At 52.2% G+C, this 15,095-nt stretch overlaps 1 protein-coding gene across 1 annotated transcript in view; it reads left to right on the forward strand.

The window, feature by feature from the left end:
- The window catches only part of thada (THADA armadillo repeat containing), a 78,545-nt gene that overhangs the window by 33,063 nt on the left and 30,387 nt on the right, over positions 1-15,095 (forward strand). The window contains exons 27-28 of the mRNA XM_036547386.1: positions 3,313-3,402; positions 6,202-6,333. Of these exons, the coding sequence (XP_036403279.1) occupies positions 3,313-3,402; positions 6,202-6,333 (222 nt within the window). The remainder of the gene's footprint in view (positions 1-3,312; positions 3,403-6,201; positions 6,334-15,095) is intronic.

The following is a 15,095-nucleotide window of genomic DNA, read 5'->3' on the forward strand; positions in this document are numbered from 1 at the left end:
CTCGTTGAGATCAGTTGAGCGGAGGCAGCTTTGGACACACAGAGACCAGTGCAGCCACGCCGTGTGTTTCCAATAACGGCGTGAGAGTGACAGGCCCCCAGCTCCCAAATGCAGTCCTGATGTGGCGTCCATGACAAGGCTGCGGTGGGGCAGCGGGGGCGGGGGGGTTGGGGGGTTGTCCTGAGGTGGGGTGTAGGGGGGGGTCCCTGTCAGTAACTACTGATGGACGCGGTTAGGGGGCAGGGGCAGCCACGACAGGGAGTGGTCAGGCAAATTAAAGCAGTTTTGCCCTAAATACGGTTCTAATCCCAAGTGAAAGAATATGGGCCTTTGTCCTCGGTAAGTGCTACCACATTTGGCCGTGTCAGTCCTAATCTTGTGCAGCCTGGTGCTTTCCTGGCGTCAGTTTACTGCACTTGCACCCCGGCCTACACCGGGCTTTAAGCGGGATGCCCACACCAGTGCCAGGCCTGTGTGTGGGGGGGGTGGGGGGGGGGTTGTGAGGGGTGTCTGCAATGCCCCAACATCTCCCCGCCCCATCTTGAAATTTCTTGCAGCCATGGAAGGCCAAATCAAACTCTCATCTGCCAGATAGCGCAGCGTCAATGTAAAATCCAGACTCAACACTGTGCTTGGCGGTGGCAGCGGTGTCCTCAAAGGGAGACGATTTGGGGCAGGAAACGTCTGGCCAATGGACCCTCAGGTACACATTTTGGTGCGCGTTCAGCAGAAAGCGTTTTAAAACGATCCCCGTTTTCCCTCAGAGAGCCCATCCGTCAGCTCACAGTTAGTGTCGGGGGAGCTGCGTTCTGTTTCGGCGGCAGCCTGCCTGTTGAATGGAGTCAGGCAGGGGTGATTAGAACTGATTGAGTGGGGCTGTTTTTCAGTGCGCTCCTCATGATACGGTACGCCTAATTATACCTCACTCTAAACCAGCCCGCATCCAGTTTCCACTGACTTGTGGTCAGCTTCCTTCTCTAAACATACTGAAGTGCTACGATTAACTTTATGATAGTGAAAAACCTTATCGTGATTGTGAAAAGTTGATTGACTGATTATCTGTCCCTTACTTTTAAAAGTGAAATTCAGTTTGTTAGAGTGCTAACCTCTATAGATTATGTACGCAGGGGTAACTGAAATGAATATGAAAAAAGACAACTGTGACTTTTAACTGACAAAAAATTAACATTTTTAGTCAGAGCTGTCATTCATCAGTCAGTTGTTGGCAGTGTGGAGGCGTCGCCATGGAGTTGGTATGGATCAAGACTCGGTTGTCCGCGTCCTGGCCCGGCAGCGCTCTCCCCGGCTTAGTTTCCGCTGTGGAGGACAGCGCCACGTTGCTGATTCAGAGGTGATTCAGACGGTTAGCATCTCCGAGTGATTTGGGCGGCACTCCCCTTCCAGCCCCAACGCCCACAGTGCCAGCATTTTGAGCAGAGACAGAGGGGCCAGCTTCAAGCAGGTGCTGCAGAGCACCACTCCACCGGTTGCTGGACAGTTGGTCCGCGGACGACGGCAGCAGCGGAGCGCCCGGGGCCGCGGGGAGCGACCGGGCCCGGCAAGTCAGACGCCACGCCGCGCGCTCGGCGCTCGCTTCCAGATGCGCTGCTTTCTAAGGAATAAACAAACATAAAAACGTGAACTTTGTTTCTCTCCTGGTTAACATCAAACTTATAAAAAAAGCAGCCCTTCTCCTAATGAGGCCTTTATAGGGCTGTAAAGCTTTGATATTTAAGGAAGTGGTTGGGAAGCCAGACCTTGGAGGTTAGGCTTTTTTCTGTCTCTCTCCCTCTCTCTCACCCCTCCTCCCTCTCTCTCGTTCTCTCCCTTTTTCTGTCTTTTTCGGTACAGAGTACACACTCCCCCGTTGTTTTTTTTTTTTCCCCAGCCCATTCTCTGGCTGTTTCTTATTTTTTCGCAGTATGTTAAGGTTAGGCCGTTTCGTGGGGAGCAGGCCAACCGCAGTGTGCCACTTTGTGATTCACCGGCTTGACTGCCAGGTAGTTTCGTGCAGCCCAACCTGTGAGCCAGGTGGAACACTAAACAAACCCCCAGGGGGCCTGGATCAGAAAAAGCACAAGTGGATTTATTCCCTTGGATCGATCCCAGAGCACGGCTAGACGTGCGATCACATGCATGTGCACACCCTAGTGTAAAGGGTAAATTTGCACATGTGGGTGCGCGGTCCCCCACAACAGCAGGCACGGCCTCTCCTGAACGGGTTAACCGCCGAGCGTTCCCGCAAGCCGAGAGTGGAGCCCCGCGTCCAGATGACAGCAGCAGCGTTTCCTCACAGACAGCCTTTCACATGTAATTAGCTAACAGTCAGCAGAGCTGGGCCGGGGTGCTTATGTAACAGCAGGGCCGGGTACGGGCTCGGGACAGTGTGGGGTTTCAGTCAGAGGTGATCCCTCCTGGAGCTCGCGTCGGCCGGGGGGAAATTACAGCTGCGCTGCCCCCCCCCCCCCTTCACCAGAGCGAGAGGGAGACCGAAGCCGAGCTCTTAAAGAGACCCTAACCCAACCCAGACACCCCACGCTCCCCCCTGCACCCCCCACCCTTCATCAGATGCAGAGATTTACAGGGATCTTATTGCAAGAAGCCTGCATTCGCAGATAAACCGCACCCAAAAACAAGCACCCTCGCAGTCTTACAAGGGCCAGTTGTGCCGTGCCCTTGTGATTGGTGTCGCAGACCCAGCATATCGGGGGTCAAAACTTGGGCTTAGGAGGACTGAACAGGTCATTAGTGAAATTCTGAACTGTTTCTGTTATATGACATGCACACTGTTTTTACTTTACTGTCAGGAATGTTCAGTACCATCCTGAATTCCATAGCCTGCACTCTTGGGCTGACTTCCATTTTTACCTTAGATTACACTTTGATTAGCAAAGACTCTCATCCAGAGCCAGTTACACTGGTTATGATCTTTACATGTTATCCGTTTATACAGCTGTACAATTACTGAGGCATTTTGGGTGAAAACCCTGCCAGAAAAGAGGTGCCCTACCTGAAGACTGTACTGCCAGCCTTTGGGTTATGGGGCCTGCTCCTTATCAGTAAACCACACTGCAGCCCCATATTCAGTTCACTTTCAGAAATAATCAGTTTGCCTTTAGTTCGCCTCCAGAAATACTCAGCTCACAGTCAGGAATACTCAGCTCTGAAATATACTCTGGGGTATTTGTCAGTAAAACAGTAATTGTGTAGCTGTGGTGTGTGGCCCTTGATGTAAATATACTTCATGCATTCCAGTGAAGTGTCGGCGGTGTTGGAATACTAACAGGTTTACTGTTCTCTCCATCCCCCCAGGATGACTGGCCGGGAGTTCTTCACTCGCTTCCCTGCCCTCTATCCTTTCCTTCTGGGACATCTGGAGGAGGCTGTGGAGTCTGTGGACAGGTAAGGGGAAGTGGGGAGATAGGGGAGGGGGTTATTTATTATACTCAGTGAGTTTTTTCTCTGTGTTGGTGACACGTCAGGGATATCCACAGGAGGGACCTCCCGGCAGCAGACCCCGGCCTTCCTGTTTTTCCCCTGCCTGCTTTCTCTCGGGTCCTTAATTAAACTCATTAAACCAGCTTCATTACACTTGGCCAGGCAAGCTTGAGTGGGCTTGATTGACAGTTTCCTGGAGGCGATCGCACTCGATAAGGCGGTGCGGGCCGCAGGACCGGCTCCCCCCGGGGAGAGGGTCTGGAGGTCCTCGGCACGGCCGGCCGGCGCGCTCCCGAATCACGGGGAGCGTCCTTCTGGCTGTCCGCTCCCTCCCCCCCGTCTGATTTTGCGTGTCTCATCGTTTCCCGACCTTTTCACTGAAAAAACCGGGCCCCGTCAGCGGGACTGCGTCGGCCCAATCTGAAAACGCGCCGAATTATTTTGATGGATTTCCAATCTGGCTCATGGGCTCTCCCCCCGCGCGCCTCCCCGAGTCGCCCGTTTCCCATGACTGATCCTCCGCCGCGGCTCTGCCAAGCGCCTCACAGGGAGAGCATAAAGTCATATTCGTATTTAATGTCCCCGCATAAATCATGTCATTAAACGAAGGATGGAAAATAGCAGAGCTGGATGGGGCTTAAAAAGACATTAGGGTTTGAGCGTTTCCACTTAGGGCGGAAAACAAGCGGGCCTCTCCCGAAAGGCGGAGAGGGCAGGCCTGGTGTTGACTCCCGACTGGGGAGAGGATCCGCGTACTTGTATCTCTGCCTCGTTAACGCCCCCCCCCCCCCCCCCTCGCTGGCGTTATCAGCAACCAGCGGGGGGTGGATGGTGCGGGGGGAGCTGTCTGTGGTGTGGGAACTATGTGGTGGACTCCTCAACCTCACTTGCTGTTTAATTTGACTTCTCAAGGTCAGCCAGGGTTTCTCTCAGGATAAAAACGAAAAGCAGAGTCCTGTAGGAGCCCTCTTATTTGTGTCATGGGTCCAGCCAAACATTGTACTGGTTTATTTTGTGAATGTTTTTCAGTTCATTTTCTAGCTCCACTTAAAAATTATGATCTGTTATGGAAAGAGCCAGCACTGGTAATATTTTCATAGATCATCCCTAGTTGCCCGCAAAACGTCATGTAACCAGGGGGGTGAATGAGAAGCAATTTTCACCATACAGTGACAGATTGGAAAAGAACAGTAGAGACAGAGGGGTTCTGGGAATTGTATAGTGCATGGACAGCAGGGCCCGATTACATGACCAGGTTGGAAAATCCAGGGAATGGAATATGACCAGCACACCAGAGGTGATACCCGTCTTTGATGAGACATTTTATGACCATTAAACATCAGGGCACCCCTGGTTGAAAATAGTTGCCGTAACTGTGGAAATGGCTGCAGATCAATCGGGAGTCATGTTATGGTCAGAATTAGTTAGTCGGTCTAGGGTTTGTGTGCTAGTCAAGGGTTTGTTCATGAATGGTGTATGGAATATTTTCCCAGTGTGGTTCTGAGATACTCAGAGGCCCCCTGGGGAGTTTAGGCCTGGTCATCAGCTGACCGGTGAGTCAGAGACCCTGCTACCCTGAGCTCACTGCTCACTGCTGAGTAGGGACTTACTCCAAAGTTACTCTGTGCATTTCTCTCTCTCCTCTCTCCTCTCTCCTCACCCCCCCCCCCCCCCCCCCCCCCCCCCCCCCCAAAGCTGAGGCTGAAAGGCAGTGCGGACCTTGATCATATGTTAGCAATTCCAGTGCTTTCCAGTGCTTTCCAGCGCTCCGATGACATCACGCCCGCGCCCTGGCCAGTGTTGCACCCTGCCGAAACAACAGCGAAATCAGACGCTAAACGCATTACACAGGCCATAATTAGCTGGCTATTACATTTCCCCTTTCTGGGGTCGTGTGGCCACCCCCGGGGACCCTCGAGATTGGACATTGGTATTGTTTAATTTAATAATTGCGGAATGAAAAGTGCGCCCGTGGAGGTATTGATTGACGTTTGGCCGAGCACCGGCGCCGCGGGTATCAAAAAGTCACAGCTTTGAGAATAGCCAGCTCTCGGCTCGAGGAATGCTCTGTTTTCCTACCTCGTTTTGGGGCTCTTCTGGTGTATGAGTGATGTGATTGTTTCGGATCGGTATTGCCAGTCTGGTTCTTGCCCTGAGCTGTAAAATGGCTGCTGGCAGGAAACCGCTCTTTCCAGTCTGCAGCTATGAGAAGCAGCACGGCCTTAACCGTCTATAAACTGGAGTCTTTCCACCGCTGCGAAGCTTCTCATACCCGGGAATCAGAGTCATCTCCTTCTCCTGCTCCACTTACCTCCTTCCCTCTCTTCTCTTTCCCCTCTCTTTCTTCACCTGAGTCACCCTTGTCTCTCCTCATCTCTCACTCTCTTTCTCGTTTCTTCCAGTCTCCCTTTTTTCAACGAATAGTTTCACTTTGACTCTTTTTTCTGAGTGTGGGTTACTGTTATGTTTTGTTGCATTTTTCCTTGGTTCACTCCAGGAATATTCTAATTATATTGTTTGCACCTGGTTACTGTGAGTATAACTTTTTTCTTTATGTGCTGTCACAGCTAGTCTCGTTGTTCAAGACTGGCGGTGCCAGCGCTGTCAGTTCTGGTTGTTCTTGTGTGTGGTGGGATATGGGCCAGACATGCTCAGAAGTGCCCTGTCATGCTAAACACTCCCTGGTCTCAGGTGCTCACTCTGGATGTGTTATAATTTGTGATTGTTCCTAACTGGCTGCCCCCCTGTCCCGTCCCCTTGCAGTGACTCAGGCAAGGTGAAGCTGCACCCCAGCCTCTTCCTGCTGCTGCTAGTTTTGGGACGTCTGTACCCCTCGCCCATGGACGGGTCCTCCTCTCCGCTGGGTCTGGCCCCCTTCATGCCTCTCATAATCAGGTGAGACCCCCTTCCTCCATCCTTCCCTGCCCCCACCCCAATTACAGTCCTAATGTCCCAGCTCTTGCCCTTGGGGGCCTAGCGATGGTTCCCTAACCCCGCTCAGAGCCCTCAGAGCCGCAGTGTTGGAGCTTTGGACAGGAGCCGAAGAGCTCTGTTCGTCCCTGTCACTGTTTCACTCTTAATATCAATGGGGCGAGGGCCAGATGAACCCGCCTTCCCTGGAGCTGACTGACAGATCCCAGGATAGCAGGGTCACTGTCCCAGACCTAAGTCCTTTTGTGTCGTCCACATATCATCTAATGTTATCCCAAAAAAAAGTCTATATTTTGACTGTAATTTAGGCAGGTTCTCTCGCGTGCCTCAGAGTAGCTGTGCGCAGTAAAACGACGGTTCCAGTTCAAACGTCGTGGGTATTGAAGCCGACAGATGATTCCAGTGCATGGGGTTTCACCAACAGCACAGTCATTTGAAATCCCTCTTGTTCCGTTCTCCCCAATGTAGCCCCAGTGTCCCAATAAGCAAAAGCTCCATTCATAGGATTCTCACATGCAGTCTCCAGTACTGGTAAAGCTACACTTGCTCTGTCCTGGTCTGCAAGCAAGTCAAGGTTGTGGAATCATGGATCAATGAAAGCTGCAATTCAGCTGAATGGACAGTGATGGCCGAAAAGGAACGTGGGTGTGCTATCGCAAGCGTAGAGACGGAGAATATCGATAAGCACATGTTTGTTATCAGTCGCAAAAGGTTATGGAGGGCTGTCAGTGATTTGATACGTTGTCCCGGCCTTGCACAGGTGCGAACACGAGCGCACAGGAGCGAGGGCCGCAGGGGTGAAGCCCTCTGGGTTTCTGGGAAAGGGGGTTAAATCGGGGGAGGAGGCAGCACATCACGTCCCGCTGTGTCTCCCTCGGTTTAGTAATCCCATCCTGGGGATTATCTGCACTCCTCCGGGTTCGCCGTGTCCAGGCCAAACGTATGGGAACCCAGGGCCGATGTTCCCGTCTGCACATTTTTCACATTTCTCAGCGGAGGAGACCGAAAATATTATTGGAATGGCCTCTGCACCATCTGGTGCTGCCAGCAAACAGGCCCCTCAATCCAGGGCCCGGGCCAATGAGAGCTGGAGCTCTCTGAAGCCTGCTGCCGGGTGGGAGCCAATCAGACGCGGGGAATTCATCCTCTGCATCATTATTTCGGTTGTCATTATTTTAGAACGTGTGCTGTCCTTTCTGCTGGAACATCCCGTGATGCAGTTTATGGAAAACAGAGTTGAAGAGGCTACGAGCAGAATAAGGATCTGTGAATGCGGTCTGGGTGGGGTGGAGTCCACACAGACACAGCTCATGGCAGAAGTGCACAGCCGGCGTTTAAGGAAAGGAAATTCGTGCATCTCACGCACATGCATGTGTAATAACAACACAGCCATCCAAAAAGCCAGGCAGAATTGCAAAGGTATTGTGTAGAAGCTGGTGTGTTGTATAGGTTTAACAATGGAGCTCACTGTCATTTGATGCAAGGAGTGGAATATACGTATAGTGAAATATTCAGATACTGGTACAGAGTAGTATTTCTGTGGTAGTGTAGAGAGACATGCTCTGGCATTTGGGTAATTTGGCCCTGACCAAGTCCTACTGCAAACTTCAAACACGGTACCCGTGTTGGCCAGTTGATCAGCGGTAGCCATTGTTTTCCCATCGGCCTGCTTGTATTGTGAACCTAGTCCCTCCATGCCACAGACAAAGGGACAGACGCTGACCCCTGTCCCCTGTAAGAGCTCGAGCCTGACCACAGAGCAGGTCTCCGTCACAGTCTGTCCCTCTCCTTTCTGTGGTGCTAGCAGTGACAGGCTGAGGACTGACTTATCCGCTCCGCTTCAGGTCATCTCGTTTGAGTAGGCCGGCGTTTGTTTTTAGATCCGCGTGGCTGTGCTAAGTAGCATCCTGCTCAATGCCTCCGTTTGTTTTAGGGCGAATGCCTCGCACACAAGGAGAGAGGTTTGTGTATTTTACGGTAAGTGAGGAAGTGGCGGTTGGCTACAGGCCAAGGTGTGTTTAGGCGGGCTTTGCAGGGTATGCGGTTGTGGGAGGGGGGCGCACATACAAGGGCTCTTCGAAATAATTGGAGTATGGAGGTGACTGTTCTCTGTGGGAGCTGGGATCAGTGGAGATGGGGTTCCAGCTTTGGGGATTATGGTGGAAATTCAGTGCACTCTGACTGCCATCCTCTAATTTTCTTATGGAAAAACATTACGATCCTCTTCTGTCTTGGATCTTCTTTGATCTCTTTCTTCCTTCTTTTTTTCTTTCTCAGAAACTACATAATCCCTCAAAATCCTCACACTGTGCTGATGTAGGAAACAAGATTCCAAGTCACATAGCCTCTGCCGATTTTAACGTTAAGCTACCTGTGACCAAGCTCACATTACAGTTTTTAACAAGTAAACATCGACTCGGCCTGCCAGCTCTCATTTCATCTGTCCCCGCATCTTTTGCATTTAGCGTTTTGCATGCGGTGCAGCATGGTTTCAGCAAATTCCATCTCTTGGCATAGGATGGAGGAAGGTAATCCAGGTGAGGTCACACCACACTTCTCAAAAAGCAGTAACAAGCAGATGAAATGTGTCTTTGTGTGTCGGGCGGTCTGCTGCGGGTTCAGTTGTTTGAAAGGCTAATGTTAGTTAAGAGTGGCATTTGGGTCTGGCTGCTGATTGGATATGTGAAGGTTTTTTTCGTTGAGGTGCTTGAACAGTAATGCAGGCCACTTATAGAGCAGTATATGGGCATGAAGAGAGGGATTGTGGGTTCTGTGGCCCTATGTGGCGGCTTTCAAGAACCCCCTGCACCGTGTAGGTAGAGTGTGGAGACTGGGTTGAAGCTGTGGTGTATTGTGGGTAATGAGAAGGCGTGTGAGGGGAATGTGGCTGGAGAGGGCAGGGGTTGTGTGTGTTTCGGGGGAGTTATAAGGTGAATGGGGGTGTGTATGGGGAGGGGGGTGTACAGGTATGCAGCTGTAGGATTGGGCACTGGATGGGGCCGTAACAATAGCGTGAAAGGTTGTATGTTCTTCTGTTTTCTCCTTTCTTTATTTGGAAGCTGGTAGAGTGGAGCACTGCCTCCACAGAGTTGACCTGGAATTTTCCACATGGCATGAGCCTGCAGCCTCTGCCCCTGCTCCCCCCTTTCCCCCCCCGCCAAGTGCTTTGCATAACTGAGACTTGGCACCGCAAGCACCCTGCCCAGATCGCTGCCTGCTGTCTACCTACGGCTGAGTGTGTGTGCCTGTGTGTGCGTGTACGTGCGTGTGTATGTGGTTGTGTCCGATTGAGCCTGCAACTCCCCGATGCCTGGCCTTATCGTTAGCTTTTGAAGTGCGGATTTCGCAGCTTGGCTTTCCACCCTCATCGCGGTCCACATAGCTGTACCTCCCTTTGCTCTTAGCTGGAACTTTTGCAGTTTGATCCCTCGGGGAGGGCCCAAGGTGGCTGATTATGTGTTTCAGTATTTGCAGTCAGATGCCTCTGGTCTTATCTGAGCTGGGATGGTGGTTAATGGGGGGGGGGGGGGGGGGGGTGGTGGGGATTGAAGGCCTTTCGGGTGTGTCAGGTGCCGCCCGCCCCGCTTTGTGCCTGGGACGGAGGGAAGGAGGCAGGGAGATGTTCGAACCACGGCCTTGTGTCAGGAATGCAGCGGGACTTCACAGATAACAAGGGTCAGAGTGGAGCTATTATTCATGGAGCACCCTGAGAGGGCGAGCAAGCGGGCGTCGGGAGAGAGAGCGAGCACTCCTAGAGGGGCCATTTAGCTCAACAACACACCATGCACCTGTCAGTCACCCCACACTCCGCACTCCCAAGAGGGCTGTCATCACGCCCACACAAAGCTCCAGCCACACTGGAGCCCTGGCTAATCAAAGTGTCCTCACTGTACAGTATGCAGCAGATACCCAGGCTGACTCGGTTCTTACTGTATTCAGCTGCATACAGTATACTTCTGCTGTAGTTGGTCAGATGACCTAACCGCCCCCCCCCCCCATCTGCTCGCCTGTGTCAAAGTGACATGTCAGTGTTTGAATAGGAAGTCCACTCGAGGGAACTGCGACACCCACTGCACTTCCTGGACAGGCTCACTTGGTCACTGGAGTTCAGTGCTCCAAAATGGAGTGTTCTAGCATAGCCTACACCACACCTGGTTATCTGTGGTTTGCTTTGGCTGGATGGTTTGGCAGACAAATAGGTTGATAAATGAAGAGACTGTGGGATTTTGGAATAGATGGATGGACTGATATCAAAGACTGACAAGCAGACAGAGAGGTGCATAGACAGATAGGGTTGTTTTGATGATAGTGAACAGATAGAAAGGCAGTGTCTGGACAAGCTGACAGATAAATACTTTTATAAACGGAAACGGTAACAAAGACAGACAGAGAGGTGGAGAGATGAATGTAGACACTCGGGAAAGGAAAGGTGGATGGATAGACGGCTGGTCACACAGTCCACCAGACAGGTGAGTGTGCAGACAGACAGACAGGGAGAGGAGATGGTGGTCCCGTGCAGTCAGGGTTAACCGCTGTGGGGGAACGTGCTGGTTGGCTGGTTCGTGTCTGCGGAGGTATGCGCGCACATCCACTCAAATGAAGCCCACATGCTGGAGATGTTAAATATAGCCCGGCCGGGCTGCGCTGGCTCCTCTTTCCCTTCCCTCTTTCCCCTCTCTCCCAGTTCCCCTCCCACCCCCCAAACCCCCCCCCCCCCGGCTCGCGTACGTGTCAGAGAGTCTGATGTGTATCAATCTCCGGAGCCCGGGCCTTCAGATGTTATTTTAAACCTGGCGCGGAGCCGCTCTGAGATTAATCACCCACCTCCCTGCTCTCTCTCTCTCCCTCTCTCTCTCTCCTCTTCAGTTCTTAGAATTCACCACTTTCTGTATGTTCTTTCCACTCTTACACATTCTACCTGCTGTCCCCCCCACTTGGTACCATCACCCCCTTCATCCTGAAACCGTATACTAATCCCATTTAACCATTTAACAAACAAGCACCCTGAGCCACCTTCTCAAGCCCATTATTTTCCTAGTTTTGTGAGGGTGTTTAAGATTCTTGTTAGCCTCTTTCCTCAGCATTGAGCTGCCTTTTCTCCTCCCTCTAAGGACAGCTGGACGGTAACAGTTCTGGAGCGTTCGCTCGGTTAAGTGTAATGATGAAGAAAATGACCATGATGTTATGTGCTCTAATCAGTAGAGCTGCTCTCTGTTAAACCCCCCCCCCCGCCTTTTCCTGAGTCTGACATGAACAGGCTGTTCCTCTGCGTTTTCGGTATCAGTAACAGCGCGCCCCGGATCGGGTCCTACCCCGCCGTCGCGCACCTCCCCTCTCGTTCCGGGCCGGGGCCCCTGTCGTGAAAAACAGCTCCAGCGGAGACGAGACCGGCTCTCTTTAAAGCCCATCCAGTGTATCCGGTATCCGCCCCGCGCTCACCCGGACCTTGACTGTCTTTATTGGGAGCGGGGGGAAGGAGAAACGGAGCTCGGGCAGATATGCGTAGGCCCCTCTGATGTCTGAGCCCGGGGGTCACGCTCGGCCGGATTAGCGATAACGCCCGAGTTTAATTAGAGAGACTTTGACTGCGGCCTGTGTCTCCTCTCCTCTCCTCTCTCCCTGTTTCTCCCACCGTTTTTCTTCCTCCCCCCGTTCCTTCACCGTGCTTTCAATTTCAGAGAGCCCCTCTTCGGTTACCTGTCTCCAGTACGCTCCGTCTCCAGAGTGTCAGTGACAGGGGGCATTGTGGGTAGGAGCTGGTGCTGGTGCACACCCCCAGGCCTTATTCAGAATCCGATATCCAACAGGAGTGCGTGTCTGTGTAAGAGCCATGCAGCTATATACCATACATTCTAATCCCTGATGTTCTGCTTGGGTCAGCATGTGACGCTGGCATGCTGCCAGACATAGTATAGCACTGCTATTGAACAAAAGCAAACTTATACAGTATATCAAATGGCTGTTTGCTCCAACTTGTGCGTACGGGATTCAGCAGGGTTAACTTGGCAGTCGTTGGCAGAGCAAGATCTAGGCAGAGAGAGAGAGGACCTGTGGGAGAACAGGTTGTCCATCACCGGCACGGCAGATAAAATACCCTTGTCACACATCAAAAGCTGTCTGAACTTGTAACGGAAGGCTTTGTTGTGAGGTGTTTTCAGGGGCCTGTTACTTGCTGTTTGGCAGTATGCAGAGAGGTCTCTCAGGAGCGTGTGTGTGTGTGTGTATTTCATCTTTTAAACAGAAAGTTGACTGGCACGTTCATGTCAGAATCAGCTGCACCCCCCCCCCCCCCATCTTTGTCACAGAGGAAAAGAGCCTAATAGCAGAGGGAGCCACACCTCCCATCAACACCCCCCACCCCCCATCCACGGTCCCAAGATTTGGTCCAAACCCCCTTGAGTGTCGGACAGCTCCGCTTCTAAAATTACACCCCTCCAAACTGTCATTTCCTCTCCAAAGAGTTTTAATGGGACAAATTAGCACTGATAGTTAACATATGGGCCAGAGCTGGGGGGGGGATAGTCTTTAGTGTATCATGTACTGTCTGCAGCCATGGTGAAACAGGAGATGTTGTCTGTAAGTGGGGCTGCGCTCTTCCCTTGGTCTGGCACTAAGACGTCGATGTGTCGTCTTCTGTTCTGAAATGTGTCAGCTTCGCCCCACCACACTGTGCCCTTCACAGGGGCCTGAGGTATGGTGGGAAAGCTCTGAGTCATTCAGACCCTACTGGTGCATCAGATTGCTCAGTGGCATTTCACCTTTTAAAACGCAACAGTAGAAACATATGAAGTGTGGATAAGGCATTCATGTAGGTATTTATTATCTGTAGTTTCTGCGTTTTGTAGGTAATCTGATTAACCGTTTTGTCCAATACCATGTTTGTATGGTTTTTTTTTTTCTTTTTTTACGTCTTGGCCATTTTATGCCTTGCATGATGGTAACTGAGTACTGACTTGTTCATGTCATTGCTTGTTTTTGGTTTTGGTAGCATTATTGTTTTTCAGTTTTGTTAAAACCGATTTCTTTAAAAGTCATTATCTGGGTGCCTGTGTGCAGGGAGATGAAGGATTTCGCTCGGTGCAGATCATGTGAGAATGCGGGTCCCGTTCATGCTCTCCATCATGCCAATGTCAACACTCAGGCCTCTTTAGGGGGATACTGTGTCACCGAAACCTTGAAACCCAAATCGCCCCCCCCCCCCCCCCCCCCCCCCCCCCCCCCCCCCTTCACTGTCGCAGGCCAGTGGACATCTGGAGAAGCATGCGCCCGGGGCTTGCTTATAAACACGTCCGCCCGCACGCCGAGAGACAGGCTTTGCGTCTTCATCTGGGCCGCTCGTGTCGGGGGTTTGATGGATGCCGTTCCGTTGCGTTCTGGAACCTCCGCCGAGTTTCCAGGACCAGGCCTCGTGTTTTGGTTTAGCAGTCGTAAACCACTCAGCCCTCGGATCGTCACGCGCTGTTGGGAGGATGCCCAAACGCCAACGCCAAACGCCCCATCCCCCCCTCCCCCCTTTCCCCAAGTTCCTCCGCTCCCCTCCGACTGGCTTGTGTAAAAGAAATGAAAGATTTTATCTGTGCCTCATTTTGACGGTATCATCTGGTTGTAAACAGTTCCATGTGGTGCATGCCGCTGGAGGGCCCTGTGTAATCAGGCCAACCAGACGAGAGAAGATGGGGGGGGATATCACCAGGGAGCTCAGGCTCCCTCCCCCCCAATTCCGGGAGCGTCTACGAGCCCTGCTCACAGCAGTCCCCCCCCTCCGTCCTTAATCACCAGTGTCCTGGGACAATCCTTGAGGGCTTCGCAATAGGAAAAGCTGTAAATAAAAATCCCCACAATTACTGAACTGCGCCGGTCGGTGGCCCTCAGGTGCTCGACATGCACAAGGCCTCACTTTTCTGCTCTCTCGCCCTACCTTGATGACTCTTGCTCCTGTTTCTCCCTGCTATACTCATTCCCCGGGGAAGGGGTTCATTCAGATTGGAGGTGGTTACAGTGAGAACACTGCAGTGTACCACTAGAGACGGGCCTTGTATTCTGTCAGCCTGCTGTTTTGTCTCCATTAACGGGGCATGGCATTGACTCCAATATTGGCCTAGTGGCCCGCAATACCAGAGAGGCCAGGACCGGCAGGCATTACTTTCGCGAAGGTGATTTGACATTGGGGTGGTTTTGGCTGAGGTACAGGCTGCGAGAGTCGCGCTTTTTAAATGGGTTGTATTTTGGGAAGTGTATTGGGTTGTATTTTGGGAAGTGTATTTTGGAGTTCGGCGGCATGGGGGGTGGTGGTAGCGTGCTTGGGGACGCAGCCAAACAACTGCATGTAATGGCAGCTGGAACTTTCTGGTCGTTACTTACCGTTGGGTGACTGCTCCGAGCACCCGGCGAAGACTGGGCCCTGGCTTCAGTCAGAGCGGCCTTCACAGTGGCTCCCAATGTGGCTGCTGAATATGTCTGATTGTTGGGGGTGGGAATGGCATTCTGGGTACTCAACCTGTGTGGAATATACTTGGGGGCTGGTGGGATGGAGGGGGCCCAACGTACACTGGTTGGATTTTGGAAGGGGTGTTGTTGTTGGTGTGTTGTGGTCAGGGGGAGGGGTCGCTATCACAAGTGGTGCAGCTCCACCAGAGGTGTGCAGAAAGGTCGGATGATGGATGTGGCATGCCAAAGGGTGTATGAAGGGTGGGTGACAATGGCCACGGCATGTCAGGTTGGCACGG

This window comes from Megalops cyprinoides, chromosome 15 (genome assembly GCF_013368585.1).
Source record: "Megalops cyprinoides isolate fMegCyp1 chromosome 15, fMegCyp1.pri, whole genome shotgun sequence".
Classification (NCBI taxonomy): Eukaryota; Metazoa; Chordata; class Actinopteri; order Elopiformes; family Megalopidae; genus Megalops; species Megalops cyprinoides.